The sequence below is a fragment of the Tursiops truncatus genome, chromosome 1 (genome assembly GCF_011762595.2).
Source record: "Tursiops truncatus isolate mTurTru1 chromosome 1, mTurTru1.mat.Y, whole genome shotgun sequence".
In the NCBI taxonomy this organism is placed as follows: domain Eukaryota; kingdom Metazoa; phylum Chordata; class Mammalia; order Artiodactyla; family Delphinidae; genus Tursiops; species Tursiops truncatus.
In genome coordinates this window covers 166136637-166150083 of record NC_047034.1, presented here as the reverse complement: position 1 = coordinate 166150083, position 13447 = coordinate 166136637, and the positions used below count along the sequence as shown (strand labels likewise).

Genomic DNA, 13447 nt, shown 5'->3' with positions numbered 1-13447 from the left:
CTAGGTCCGTCCACCTCACTACAAATAACTCAATCTTGTTTCTTTTTATGGCTGAGTAATATTCCATTGTATATATGTGCCACATCTTCTTTATCCATTCATTTGTCGATGGACACTTACATTGTTTTCATGACCTGGTTACTGTAAATAGAGCTGCAGTGAACATTGTGGTACATGACTCTTTTTTTTTTTTTCGGTACGCGGGCCTCTCACTGTTGTGGCCTCTCCCGTTGTGGAGCACAGGCTCCAGACGTGCAGGCTCAGTGGCCATGGCTCACGGGCCCAGCCGCTCCACAGCATGTGTGATCTTCCCGGACCGGGACACGAACCCATGTTCCCCACATCAGCAGGCGGACTCTCAACCACTGTGCCACCAGGGAAGCCCAACTCTTTTTGAATTATGGTTTTCTCAGGGTATATGCCCAGCAGTGGGATTGCTGGGTCGTATGGTAGTTCTATTTTTAGTTTTTTAAGGAACCTCCATACTGTTCTCCATAGTGGCTGTATCAATTTACATTCCCACCAGCGGTGCAAGAGGGTTCCCTTTTCTCCACACCCTCTCCAGCACTTGTTTGCAGATTTTTTGATGTTGGCCATTCTGACTGGTGTGAGGTGATACCTCATTGTAGTTTTGATTTGCATTTCTCTAATGATTAGTGATGTTGAGCATCCTTTCATGTGTTTGTTGGCAATCTGTATATCTTCTTTGGAGAAATGTCTATTTAGGTCTTCTGCTCATTTTTGGATTGGATTGTTTGGGTTTTTTTGATATTGAGCTGCATGAGCTGCTTGTAAACTTTGGAGATTAATCCTTTGTCAGTTGCTTCATTTGCAAATATTTTCTCCTATTCTGAGGGTTGTCTTTTCATCCTGTTTATGGTTTCCTTTGCTGTGCAAGAGCTTTTAAGTTTCATTAGGTCCCATTTGTTTATTTTTGTTTCTATTTCCATTTCTCTAGGAAGTGGGTCAAAAAGGATCTTGCTGTGATTTATGTCATAGAGTGTTCTGCCTAGGTTTTCCTCTAAGTGTTTTATAGTGTCTGGCCTTATATTTAGGTCTTTAATCCATTTTGAGTTTATTTTTGTGTATGGTGTAAGGGATTGTTCTAATTTCATTCTTTTACATGTAGCTGTCCAGTTTTCCCAGCACCACTCATTGAAGAGGCTGTCTTTTCTCCATTGTATATTCTTGCCTCCTTTATCAAAAATAAGGTGACCATATGTGCATGGGTTTATCTCTGGGCTTTCTATCCTGTTCCATTGATCTATATTTCTGTTTTTGTGCCAGTACCATACTGTCTTAATTACTGTAGCTTTGTAGTATAGTCTGAAGTCAGCGAGCCTGATTCCTCCAGCTCCATTTTTCTTTCTCAAGATTGCTTTGGCTATTTGGGGTCTTTTGTGTTTCCATACATATAAGGTTGATTTTTAAAAGACACAATGCTAGACCATATTCTTAGATTCGACAGACATAAATGTACTCTGTCAATTCGCTATTAAAGTTTCTAAATGCTCACTAAATTTCTGTAAACTCTTCCTCTCCCATGGATAACAAACAGTTCTCCACCGGTTGTAGTTCACAGACCACACTTTGAGTAGCACGACCCTATCCCACTTTGCCAACTCCTTAGTTCTTTAATAGACATCCCTGCAGCCTTACCTTGCAGAACTAGGATGGAAAGCTGCCAGGCGAGAGAAGGGGAGGCTCTGAACAGGGGTCACTGGGTCTTGAATACTGGCTTGTGAGACAGCCGCATCACCCGGTACGTGTTGAGGCCTGGCACGTCGAAGCCGGGGGAAAGCCCGTGGTGGTCCAGGGGATAAAAGTTGACGAGCTGCCCGTGCTGGGCCTCGAGGGACAGCCAGGAGTCACCCAGCGGCAGTGCGCACGGAAACTCGCGGGCCACATACAGCTGGAAGACGCGGCCGCGCAGGTGGCGGAGCGCCAACGTGCGGAACGCAGGGGGCACCAGCGCCTCCACGCGGGGCCCGAACTGGCGCAGGCGCAGCTCGCCCGTCGGCCCGGCGCGCACTTCGTAGAAAGTCAAATTGGCAAAAGTGAAGTAGCCAGTGAAGGGTCGTGCGCTGGGCGGCGGAGCCGGGCTGAGCGCGGCCTCACGAAGGGCACTCTCCATAGCCGGCAGAAGCACATCGTAGACCTGAGCCACGAGGTCAGGCCCTGGCGGCCTCGGCCCGGCCAGGAGCAGCACGAGGCTCAGGCGCAGCGGCGGCACCAGGGAGAAGGTGGCGGCGTAGCCGTCCAGGTCACCGTCCTTGCGCACCACGCGGTAGCCCCGCTGCGCATGGAACTCCCACGGTGTGCCAGTCTCGTTGGCGAAGTAGGCGCCCGGGCAGGCCAGCAGCGGCGCCAGTAGCGTCTTAGCCGCGTCTGGCCGCAGAAGCCGCTGGGGCCTGCTGCCCAGGAGCACCATGGCCAGCTTGGCCAGGTCAGAGGTGGTGGAGTACATCTGGCCCGACGGGCGGTACCAGCCGAGATCGTACAGCGGCGCCGGCCGCCCGCTGCCATAAAAGCCAGCTGCCAAGCGGGCACGCACAGGAGGTGTCAGATCGAAGCCTGTGTCTTCCATCCCCAGCGGTTCCAGCACGTTCTCCAAGATCCAGTGCTGGTAGTCACCCTGGGAGGTGTGGGCTGCCAGGACATGGGCCAGAAGCGAGAAGGCCAGTGTGCTGTAATGGCATCTGGAAGAGGAGGGGTGGAAGCTAGGATGCAGCCTCGGATGGACATCTCCAGGCCCTAAATAAACCCTTCCCACCTGCTCAGACTGTCTGCAAAGCCATCAGAGTTTCTGATGGCTTCTCTGTTCAGTGGCTGGCTACACCAGCTATCCACTCCCTATCTCATCAGCATCCCATTTATTTCCAGCACTTGGCAAAGTCTGTATTTATCTTGTTTATCTGTTCACTGATAAGAATGTTCACTGTTCACTCAGAAGAATGCAAACTCCACGAGGAGGGACCTGGTTGGATTCGTTTGCTGCTATATCTCAGTTTAACATATTCCAAGCAGAGAGTAAGTGTTCAATAAATGTTGAGTTGATTAATGGGAAAAACATGAGATTCAAACAGGACTGGATCCGGGCCCAGCTCCCTGCTGCCTTGCTCTGCCATCCCTCTATGGACTTCAGTCCCCCCAGCTGTGGAACAGGGGTTGTCATCAGTGATCTGCGAGGTCTTTCCTGGCTCTGACCACCTAGGATGAGGTGACATAGGTTCTCTCCCAGGAGGGGTATGTCACCTTGTGAGGTTCCTAACATTGGTAGGGCATCAGGGCTCACTCCTTACCTGGTTCCTGGGTCTGCCACCAGCACATCATCCTTGAGCAGGTTCAGGGCCTCCTGGGTGCTCCCCCTCCACAGCAGTGAAGTGGAACGGAGCCTTCGGGGCAGCCCTAGGGAGGAGCAGTGGTCAGACCTGCTGGGTCAGCTGATGGTGGGATGATGGGCCCCTGGCTGTACCCCCTCCCCCACCTTCCATGAGTTGAGAGATAACAAAATCACCTTTAAAAAAAAAAGCTCTGGCATAGACTCTAATCCTGCCTGTGTTTCATTGGGCAAGCCATTTAACCTCTCTGAGCCAGAGTCCCCTCATCTGTAACGTGAGGGAAATAATTGCTATGTCATACGGCTGGTGTGAGGATTTGGTGAAATCAAATGCTTAGCATGGTTTCTGGTCATAGTAATTGCTCAAAAAATAATTGTTATCATCAACCATAGATATCTGATTCCATAAAATTCTTGAGGTCACTGCCCAAATAGGTTTTGTGGAACTGGCTGCTCCAGCCACTTGGAATTTTCTGTTTATTGGATGTGACTAGTATTGACAGGATCACAGGATTAGGATTCTTCCCACCCATTCACTCAACAATAGTGTTCAAGCATCTCTTTCGTGCCAAAGACTGTTCTGGGTACTGGAATTCAGTAGTGAACAAAACAAAGTCCCTGCCCGTGTGGAGTCTGCATTCTAGCAGAGGAGGCAGACAAGAAGCAAATAGATATGCATGCTGTGGAGGGAAATAATTCCATGTATGAAAGGAGGGATTGTTATTTTTTACAGAGTGGGCAGAGGAAGGCCTCACAGGGTAGGTGACCCTTGAGCAGGTGAGAACTCGAGGAGGTGAGGGAGAGAGCCACATAGCTCTGTGAGGAAAGAATGTCTCAAGCAGAGGAAAAGAGCAGGTGCAAAGGCCCTGAGGCAGGAATCTGTGGGCATGTTTGAGGATCAGCAGGAAAGAGCCAGTGTGGCTGGCAAGGACTGAGAAAAGGGGAGACTTCGGAGGTGAGAGATACTGGGGTGCAGGCACCAGATCCTGTAGGGTGCTATAGGCTACTGCAAGGACTTGGCCTTTTCTCTGATTGGGATGGGGCCACTGTAGGGCTTTGAGCAGAGGAGCGATGTGATCTGACATATATCAGGGTTGCTCTGGCTGCTATGTGAAAACAGACTTTGGGGGGCAATGGCAGACACCGGGAAGCCTGTAAGGAGACTTGCAAAAATCCATGTCTAAATGCTGGTGGTTTGGATGAGTGAGGAGTGGTTGGATTCTGGACATATTTTGATAATGGAGCCAACAGAATTTGCTACTGGAGGGGATGTGGAGGGTGTGGGAGTGAGAGAAATCAGGGATAACTAACTCCAGGCTCTTGGCCTGAGCAGCTGGGGGATGGAGTCCCAAGTCCTGGGTTTAAATTCTGACTCTAACACTTCTTGCTGTGTGGCCCAAACCATATGCTTTACCTCTCTGAGCCTCTACTTGCTCACCTTGAAGTGGGCTGAAGCACCTGCAGTGGTTTCCCTGTGAGGTGTTACAAAACTTAACTAAGAATGGATGAAAAGCTCCAAGGATGGGAGAAAGCTCTAGATTAGGGTGAAGGTCAATCATAAAAGATACTGGGGGGTTTCCCTGGTGGTGCAGTGGTTGAGAGTCTGCCTGCCAATGCAGGGGACATGGGTTCGAGCCCTGGTCCGGGAAGATCCCACATGCCGCAGAGTGACTAAGCCCGTGAGCCACAACTACTGAGCCTGCGTGTCTGGAGCCTGTGCTCCGCAACAAGAGAGGCCGCGACAGTGAGAGGCCCGCGCACCACGATGAAGAGTGGCCCCCGCTCTCTGCAACCAGAGAAAGCCCTCGCACAGAAACGAAGACCCAACACAGCCAAAAATAAATAAATAAATTTATTTTTTTAAAAAAATACTGGGAACGTATAACAGAGTCATTCAGGCAGCTGTATGCTCAAATGGTGGGCTTTGGGACACGTAGGGTGGGCTTTTTTGTTTGTTTGGGGGGGTTGCATTTTTCTTAATTAATTAATTTTTATTTATTTTTGGCTGCATTGGGTCTTCGTTGCTGCATGCAGGCTTTCTCTAGTTGCGGCGAGCGGGGGCTACTCTTCGTTGCAGTTGTGGGCTTCTCATGGTGGTAGCTTCCTCTTGTTGCAGAGCATGGGCTCTCGGCGCACAGGCTCAGTAGTTGTGGCACGTGGGCTCAGTAGTTGTGACTCATGGGCTCAGTAGTTGTGACTCATGGGCTTAGTTGCTCTGCAGCATGTGGGATCTTCCCGGACCAGGGCTCGAACCTGTGTCCCCTGCACTGTCAAGCAGATTCTTAACCACTGCGCCACCAGGGACGCCCGTGTAGGGTGTTTTTAAACTGACCACAAACACAAGACCCCTGTGCTGGGTCCCTTGGGTACAGATGAAGAAGAATCCACAGTGTACCCTTAGAGGGAGCCCTGGGGTCAGGTTATAAACAGGAGTGTATTTAATAGGAGACTCATGGAGCAAAATCCTCAGAGCCTCTCACCTGTATGACCCCTTCCAAGGCCTGTATCCAAGTTTGAATTTATAGTATTGTATTTTTAAAGAGGACCCCCAAATTATATCTACATCAGGCCTCCATAAACCTAGGTCTACCCTTGGCTGTAATAACCAGAGCTACGTTGACAAGTACCTGCTGTGTGCCAGGTACTCTGCTAAGTGCTTGACATTCATTAGCGCATTTAATACAGCAAAATAGCATGAACCAGTCCTTTTACAGAGGAGTAAGACAAGGCTCAGAGAGGTTACGTGACTTACCCAAGATCACACAGCTGGAATTAATTTCAGTGCTCATGCCCTTAGCCACTAGGTCACCCTCCCCCAAGGCTCTGATCCTGTCCTGCCTGGACGACTTCAGGAGGTTCCACTATCTGGCAGAGCCTCAGGTTCACCATCTGCTAATGGGAGTGCTAACCAGCCATGTCCACAGACTGAGACCTCAGGCTGAACGCACTTTGTAAAATGGTGAAATAGTAGGCACTTATGGTGGATTCCTACCATCTAGAGTTGATGGGTTGGTGACTGCAAATATGAACAATAGAAGGCATTTTGGGGTGGTGCAGCTGGTGCCTGCCTTCTCCTCCTTGGCTGGGTCAGTCACCATGCAGCACAGCCCCCCTCCCACCCGTTCCTGCCCAATTCCTGTTCACTGGCTTTGTCTTCCAGTATCCCAGCCTGCCCTTGCCCTTCCACCATGTAGATTTCATCTTGGCTGTTAGCACATCTTTTATTATCATCATTATTATTATATAATTTGTTTTTAATAAGTAATTCATTTACATGATTCTAAAGTCCAAAGACACCAAAGGGTATACAATGAAAAATTTTCCTCCCACTCTTCTCCACAGCCACCAAGTTCCCCTCCCTGGAGGCAGCCCAGTGATTCAATCCCTTTCCCTTCCAAAAATATGTGGTACACATTTTTATATATATACCTGTATATATACACACACACGTAATATATGTGTATATAAATATATATGTTATATAACAGATACATTACAAATGGATTATACATATACATTCATATACATATATACATTATATGTGTATATATTATTTATTCATATGGTAGCTACAATATATGCTGTTACGAGCTTTTTTACCCACTTAAGATTATATGTGCATCTCAGTACACAAGGAACGTTATTACCCATTTTTTTAGGGCTACAGTAGTATCTGATTGTATAACTCTGTCATAGTTTATTTAGTTACTCCCCTATTTATATTTAGGTTGTTTCAATCTTTTTTTTTCACTATCACAAACAGTGCTGTAGTGAATAACTGTGTACATACCTCATACCGCACATGTGTGAATACATCTGTAAGAGAATTTCCTAAAAGTGTAATTTCTGAGTCAAAGGATATATACATTTTTGTGACAGGTATTACCAATTGCCCTCCACACAGGTTGCACCAATTTTTTTTCTTTATTTTGGCCGTGCAGCGCAGCACGTGGGATCCTAGTTCCCCTACCAGGGATCAAACCTGTGCCCCCTGCAGTGGAAGCACAGCGTCTTAGCCACTGGACCACCAGGGAAGTCCCAAGTTGCACCAATTTAAATTTCCACCACTGATGTATAAGAGGGCCTATTTCACCATAACTTCACCAACTCAGTACACCCACCATTATGGCCTTTACCAATCTGATAAGAGGAAAATATGTCTCAGGAGATTTAATTTGCATTTATTTTGTTATGAATGAGGTCGAGCATCTTTTAATATTTTGTAATATTCTTAAGAGCCATTTATATTCCTCTTCTGTGAACTGTCTGTTCTGTTCCTATCCTTTACCCATTTTTCTGTTGGGTTCTTGGTCTTTGTAATGGTTTATATACTAAGGGAAATTAACGTATAGTTGTAGAATATATATTATATTCAAATTATATATATAATTTGTAGAATTGTCAACAAATATTCACTTGTTGACTTGTTCTTGATCTAATAAGCAGATCTTGACCTGTCAGCTTGCTTTTGACCTTCCAACAGATCCTCATTTGTCCACTTGACCTAAATTCCCAGGTTGTACCTCAGCTTTTTTTTTTTTTTTTTTTTTTTTTTTTTGCGGTACGCGGGCCTCTCACTGCCGTGGCCTCTCCCGTTGCGGAGCACAGACTCCGGACGCGCAGGCTCAGCGGCCATGGCTCATGGGCCCAGCCGCTCCGTGGCATGTGGGATCCTCAAGGACCGGGGCACGAACCCACGTCCCCTGCATCGGCAGGCGGACTCTCAACCACTGCGCCACCAGGGAAGCCCCACCTCAGCTTTTAACTCACCCGATCTTTCTACCCCTGGCCCGCCACCCAGGAAGGATGAGAGGGAGCTATGGCCAGTTCAGGAAGCAGAGCAGAGAGTGGGCCCAGCCTGGCTGGATGAGAACCTGCTCCTTGGTTCCCCTACCTGAAATGGTTTGGGCTGAGCTACGTTAAGTTCAGAGCCACTCACCTGAGAGCTGGCTGGCCATCCTTCGGAGGGTGACAGGTGAAGGCCTTGGCGCTGGGCCCACCTCCTGCAGACCATCCATCAGGCTCTTTTGTTCAGGCGCTGATGCCATGCCCAGTGGGTTGTTAATGGTGAAGGTGCTGGCGTACCGCTCCAGAGGGTCATCTAGAGAGGCCACGACGCCCTCCTCCCACAGACGATAGAGCATCAGCACGGGAAAGATCTTGGAGATGCTGGAGATCCTGGACAATGTGGGGGGCACAAGGGTGCAGAGGGCATCCTGTTGGGTTCACGACCCACTTCCACCCTGCACCCCCAGCCTCTTTCTAGCATAATTAGGAAAGCACTGAGTCCACCCTTATTCAGCATCTCAGACAGAAATCCACCAGCCTCTGTAGAATGCCTTTGGGATGCTTGAGAACTTACCAGGGGCAGTGGGGCTGGACCAGATGGACACTCTCGAGCACCTCCCCCATGCCAGGCCCTTCACCAGGCACTTCGCTCCCTGGGACAGACCTGGGTTGGGATTCTATCTCTGCCTCTCACCAGCTGAGTTGCCTTGGGCAAGTGCTAGACCTTTCTGAGATTCAGTTTCATTGTCTGTTTTATGGGCTGTAGAAAGGATCGAACAAGATTGTGCTTGCAAAGTGCTTGGCAACACACCTGGAAGGTAGTAAGTGCTCAATAAGTGATAACAGATATAATTGTTGCCCTGTGCCTGGCGCATAGCAGGTGCAGTGTGAATGGAAGCCCTGCAACCCTCACAGTATCTCAGGGAGCAAATGTGTTCACTTGGCACTGTGAGCTTTGAGGATCCTACAGGCAGCAGCCAGGAGGGGAGACTCTGGGTGTGCAGCAGATTGTCCCAAGTTGCTTCCATCTGGGCCACCGCTGCCAACCGGCAGAGACCCAGGTCGAGGGCCCAGGAACTGGTTACGGTTCTTTAGTGTCACGTGGAAGGGGTGTGGGGTGGGACATAAGGGAGCCTTTTCTAGTTTGGGAGGCATTAGGATAAGGGCTCTCCAGAAGGGATTCCTTCCTGACTTGTTACCACTGTGATGTGATGTTAGGCACTCACTGGTCCTCTCTGGACCTCAGTCTCCTCATCTATAAAATTGCCAAGACTTAATAAAGGGCCCTGGCAGCTAAGACCCCCAGTCATGATTCTCTTGAGTCCCCCTACCTCCTAAGTCCCCCTTGTCCTACCACTCTTCGCCCCCTCCACAAGACCCTGGTGGTCCCCCAGCTGACCGGTACATGGTGTACTCATTGGGGGGCCCAGAAGCCGGGTCTGAACCATTCTTCCTCCCGAAGTTCCCGGTCCAGAGCACAGTGTCGTTGTGGATGACAACTGCAGACATAGCAGCCAGGCCTGGGGCAGACAGTGCCTGCCGCAGGATCCTGTCCACCTTGAAAGAGAAGAGCAGGTGCCTCAGAGTACAGGTGCAGAGACAGGCCCCTCTCCCCACCCACAGGCCCCATGTGGTTCTGTACACCGTACCATTCACATACTGCACCTTGTACACAGCACCCCCTGCCTGACTCCCCTCCATTCTCTCCCCCTAGTGGCTGGAAGGGAGCCCAGTGAGCCTCCAGACCTCGGGTTCTCAGACCGTGTCCCATGGGGTGGGGACCCCACCCAGCGGCAATCAAAGCAGATCCCCTGGAAACTGTTTTGTATGTAAGTTTTCCTCATAAGACCTTTGTTCAAAAAACATTTCCTTGGAAATACGTAAGAGGAGGGAGGCGTTAAAACCCCTGATCTAATCAAACCTGTGTCTGATGCCCTAAAAAACCTCCAACAGGCTGAGTCTGACCCCCTAGTGTTGGAGAATTCAGTATTTATAGAGGGCCCCTAACGCTGTCTTTGAACATTTATTGAAAATACCTCATTATTTTCAGTCATGTAGTATAATGATGGTGATTAACAGCTAACATTTACTGGACATTTACAACATGCCAGACACAGTATAAAATGATTTTCATACATTGTCTCACTTAATGCTCATAAGTCATTGCTGATTTCTCCCCATTTTACAGGTGAGAAAATTTGAGATACGAAGTGACTTGCCCCGGTGGTTAATGGCTAGTGGAATCAGGATTAGAACCCTATGCTAACTCCAGCACCTCCTTGCCAAGAGATTTTACATTCCCTGAATTGAGCTCAGTCTACCTGTAGTTTCCACCCCTGCACTAACTTTGCCTCTCTGAGCCTCAGTTTCCTCCTCTTTAGCTAGGGATTCACGAGGTGGTAACATAGAGAAGATAGCACAGTGCGTGGCATGTACCAGGTGCTCACTAGAAGGCTGCTATGGTTATTATTGTTGCTTTATTTTTTTTTAATTACTCTGATCCCTGGGAGCCAAATAGCACATTTCTGCTCTCTCTCCTTCACAAAAGCTTTTTGTGTATTTGCAGGCAGTGATTGTGTCTCTCTGCACTGGCCCACGCCTGCTCTTATGTGGACACATCACCCTCCTTCCCTTCAACTGTTCCTCGGATGAAGTTTCAAACCATCTCCCACCACCACCACCAGGCTGCTGCACATACACTTCTGATCTGTGTGTCTCCTAAGGTGAGTGACCCAAGTGGGTAGGGTCTGAATGGCAGAATGGCACAGACAAGAGCTGGCTGACAGCCCCCTCTAGTGTTAAGCCATTCTGCAATGGTAAAAGTTGTGTTGTGGGGTCTTTAATCATCTTTCAATGGCCTCTGTGATCCTCTCCTATCTCATCTTTCTCCACCCCCACTTAATGGCCCCACCAGACTGAATATCCTCTCTGTATATGCCTCATACTGACTCTGCTGCCTCTGGGCCTTTGCACATGCTGTTCCCTCTATCTAAAGCACACCTTTCACACCCCCAAGCTCCCTCATTATACACACACATATACTCTGAGTATCTACTCCTTGTTCACCTCTCAGTTTAGACACCACTTCCTCCAGAAGCCTTCCCTGACCCCAAGTCCAGTTCCTTTGTGTCACCATGTACCCTAAACTTTCTCTATCCTCACTCTTACCCCTGTGTTATAAATATTTACTATCTTGACTGTTCCAAGACTAGTAGCTTCTTGAGAGCAGGACAGTATCTTCTTCTGCCATATCCCTGGTGTGTAGCGCAGAGTAAGTGCTCAAGAATTATATGTTGGGGGGCATACCTGGTGGTCCAGTGGCTAAGACTCTGCACTCCCAATGCAGGGGGCCTGGGTTCGATCACTGGTCAGGGAACTAGATCCCACATGCTGCAACTAAAGATCCCCCATGCATGCCACAGAGAAGATCCCGTGTGCCACAACTAAGACCCAGTGCAGCCAAATAAATTAATTAATTTTTTAAAAAAAGAATTATATGTTGAATGAATGAATGAATGCCACTACCAGCTCAGAGGATATGCCCTCCCCTTCATCAACCGGACCTAGCCCACACAGCCAGTTCTCTCCTGGCTCATCACTGACCTTTTTCAGGGCCTCCTTCAACACGGGGAGGGGGTGGGCCAGGGGCACAGGCTCAGGGTGCTGGGGACACATCCTCACGGGGGCAGAAGTCACCTCTGGTCCCAAGGAACCTGGAGGGAACATCACATGGTGAGTGGAGGACAGAGATCAGGTTAGTAGTCTAGGGGCCATTGCCCACTGGGTCTTCTCTCACTTCTGGGTGATCTCAGGAGGCAGTGGAAGGTTTAGAGAAGAGTGGTTCTTGTACTCTTGGGGGGTTCTCACACCCTTACCACCCCACACTGTCCTTAGAGGATGCAGGGAGGTCTGGAGGCCGTTGTGATGGTCTCACAGCCTGAATCCTGCCCTGCCAAGGTCCACACCTTCCCCCTGCGTTTCCAAGAAAGCCACACACCTGGTCAAAAGTAGGATGGGACTCAAACCCTAATGCCCGGATGCACAGCTCTGGGGATGAAATGAGTTGTTCCTGGTGGTTTAAGCCTGAAGCCTAAGTGGGGCCCTGAGTCCACTTCTCCACCCTAATATATAATCAGAACTGGAGAAAGGGGGACGGTAGAGATGTGGCTGAGCCTGCCCCACAGAGCCGGAACTTGTCTAAGTCTGCTGACCACATGGAGGGAGGAAGCTCGTCATGCGAAGAGAGAAGGGCTACCAACAGGCACCTGTGGCCTGATTGGTGTCTCGAAGGCCAGGCAGCAGGTAGTGAGTGTAGGACTGTGCTGTCTCCTCCTGGGCATGCTCTGCCCTTTGCCCCTGGCTGCCCATGGCTGGTATCTTGTGGTGAGGCTGTGCCAGCTGGGAGGGCTGGCCCTAGGGCATGAGCCTGGCGTTGCCAGCAGTGGTGGTTCATTTGCTGAGCCTTGACCAGCCCAGGATGGAGAGACCAAGAAATGGCAGCTGCTGTCCATGGACACGTGGACATGTTCCTCCCGGGGTCTTATATGTAGCTGGGGCAGTGCCTTTAAAGGGAGGTAGGGCCTGGAGATCCCACCTTGGGGGCCCAAGGAAGAGCAAGGGAAACACTGCACTTTTGGGGGGGACCCTGAGTTTTACCCTTGGAGTCGATGGCTTAAGGGACCCCCAGTGGTATTAGATCCTCAGTTACTACAGAAGGTCATCGAGGCGCAGAGGGATCACATCACTGGCCCGAAGGTGCACAGTTAGTGAGAGCTGGAGTCAGAATGGTCCTCCCTCCTGCCTCAGATCAGGAGTGGCGGCTCAAAGCCCATGGGGACCTCCGGAGGTGGGGGGAAACTCAAGGGTGTTCCTGCACTCACCAGTCTTCAGCTTGGGGAGGTAATACTGCCACAGGAAGCAGCCAGTCATGAGCACAGAGAGCACAAAGAAGAAGCTGCAGGAAACCGGGAAGAGCCACTTCTGTTTCCCTTTCAGCAGGCTGAGCTGCCGGCCAGCCTGCAAGGGGAAGGACAAGGCACACCCCCAAGGGGGTCAGCAAGAGGGAGGAGAGAGGGACCCCTGCCCTGGCCTCTCCTATGCCTTAGGTTCACCCAGACATCAGGAGAGCCCACAGCTTGGGGTAAGTTTCACACCTGTAAAACCAAGGGCCTTCCCAGGATTGCCCCTTCAACAGCTCTGCCCCATATGTACCTCTGCATCTCTGTGCCTTTGCATAGCCTGTTCCCTCTGCTGGGTGTGCCCTCTCTCTCCTATGTACTTAGTGAAACATCTAAGACCCGCTGAAATGCCACCTCCTCC

At 49.8% G+C, this 13447-nt stretch overlaps 1 protein-coding gene across 1 annotated transcript; it reads right to left on the bottom strand.

Annotated features, from left to right (window-relative positions):
- Positions 1-1717: 1717 nt before the first annotated feature.
- LACTBL1 (lactamase beta like 1) lies at positions 1718-13123 on the bottom strand. The gene is made up of 6 exons (XM_033855867.2): positions 13009-13123; positions 11732-11841; positions 9528-9685; positions 8280-8518; positions 3303-3408; positions 1718-2699 (listed from the first exon to the last, which is right to left on the bottom strand). Exons 1-6 carry the CDS (start codon positions 13055-13057, stop codon positions 1718-1720), a joined length of 1644 nt encoding a protein of 547 aa, XP_033711758.2. The 5' UTR covers positions 13058-13123.
- Between the last annotated feature and the right edge of the window lie 324 nt (positions 13124-13447).

What these genes read in the sequence shown, in the direction of transcription:
- LACTBL1 (XM_033855867.2), bottom strand. Translation starts at nt 13,057, where the DNA reads ATGACTGGCTGCTTCCTGTGGCAGTATTACCTCCCCAAGCTGAAGACT. An exon ending in AATGAGTACACCATGTACCG is followed by an intron (nt 8,519 to 9,527) that starts GTCAGCTGGGGG and finishes CACATTGTCCAG; the next exon opens with GATCTCCAGCATCTCCAAGA. An exon ending in GTGGCAGACCCAGGAACCAG is followed by an intron (nt 2,700 to 3,302) that starts GTAAGGAGTGAG and finishes CTCCTCTTCCAG; the next exon opens with ATGCCATTACAGCACACTGG.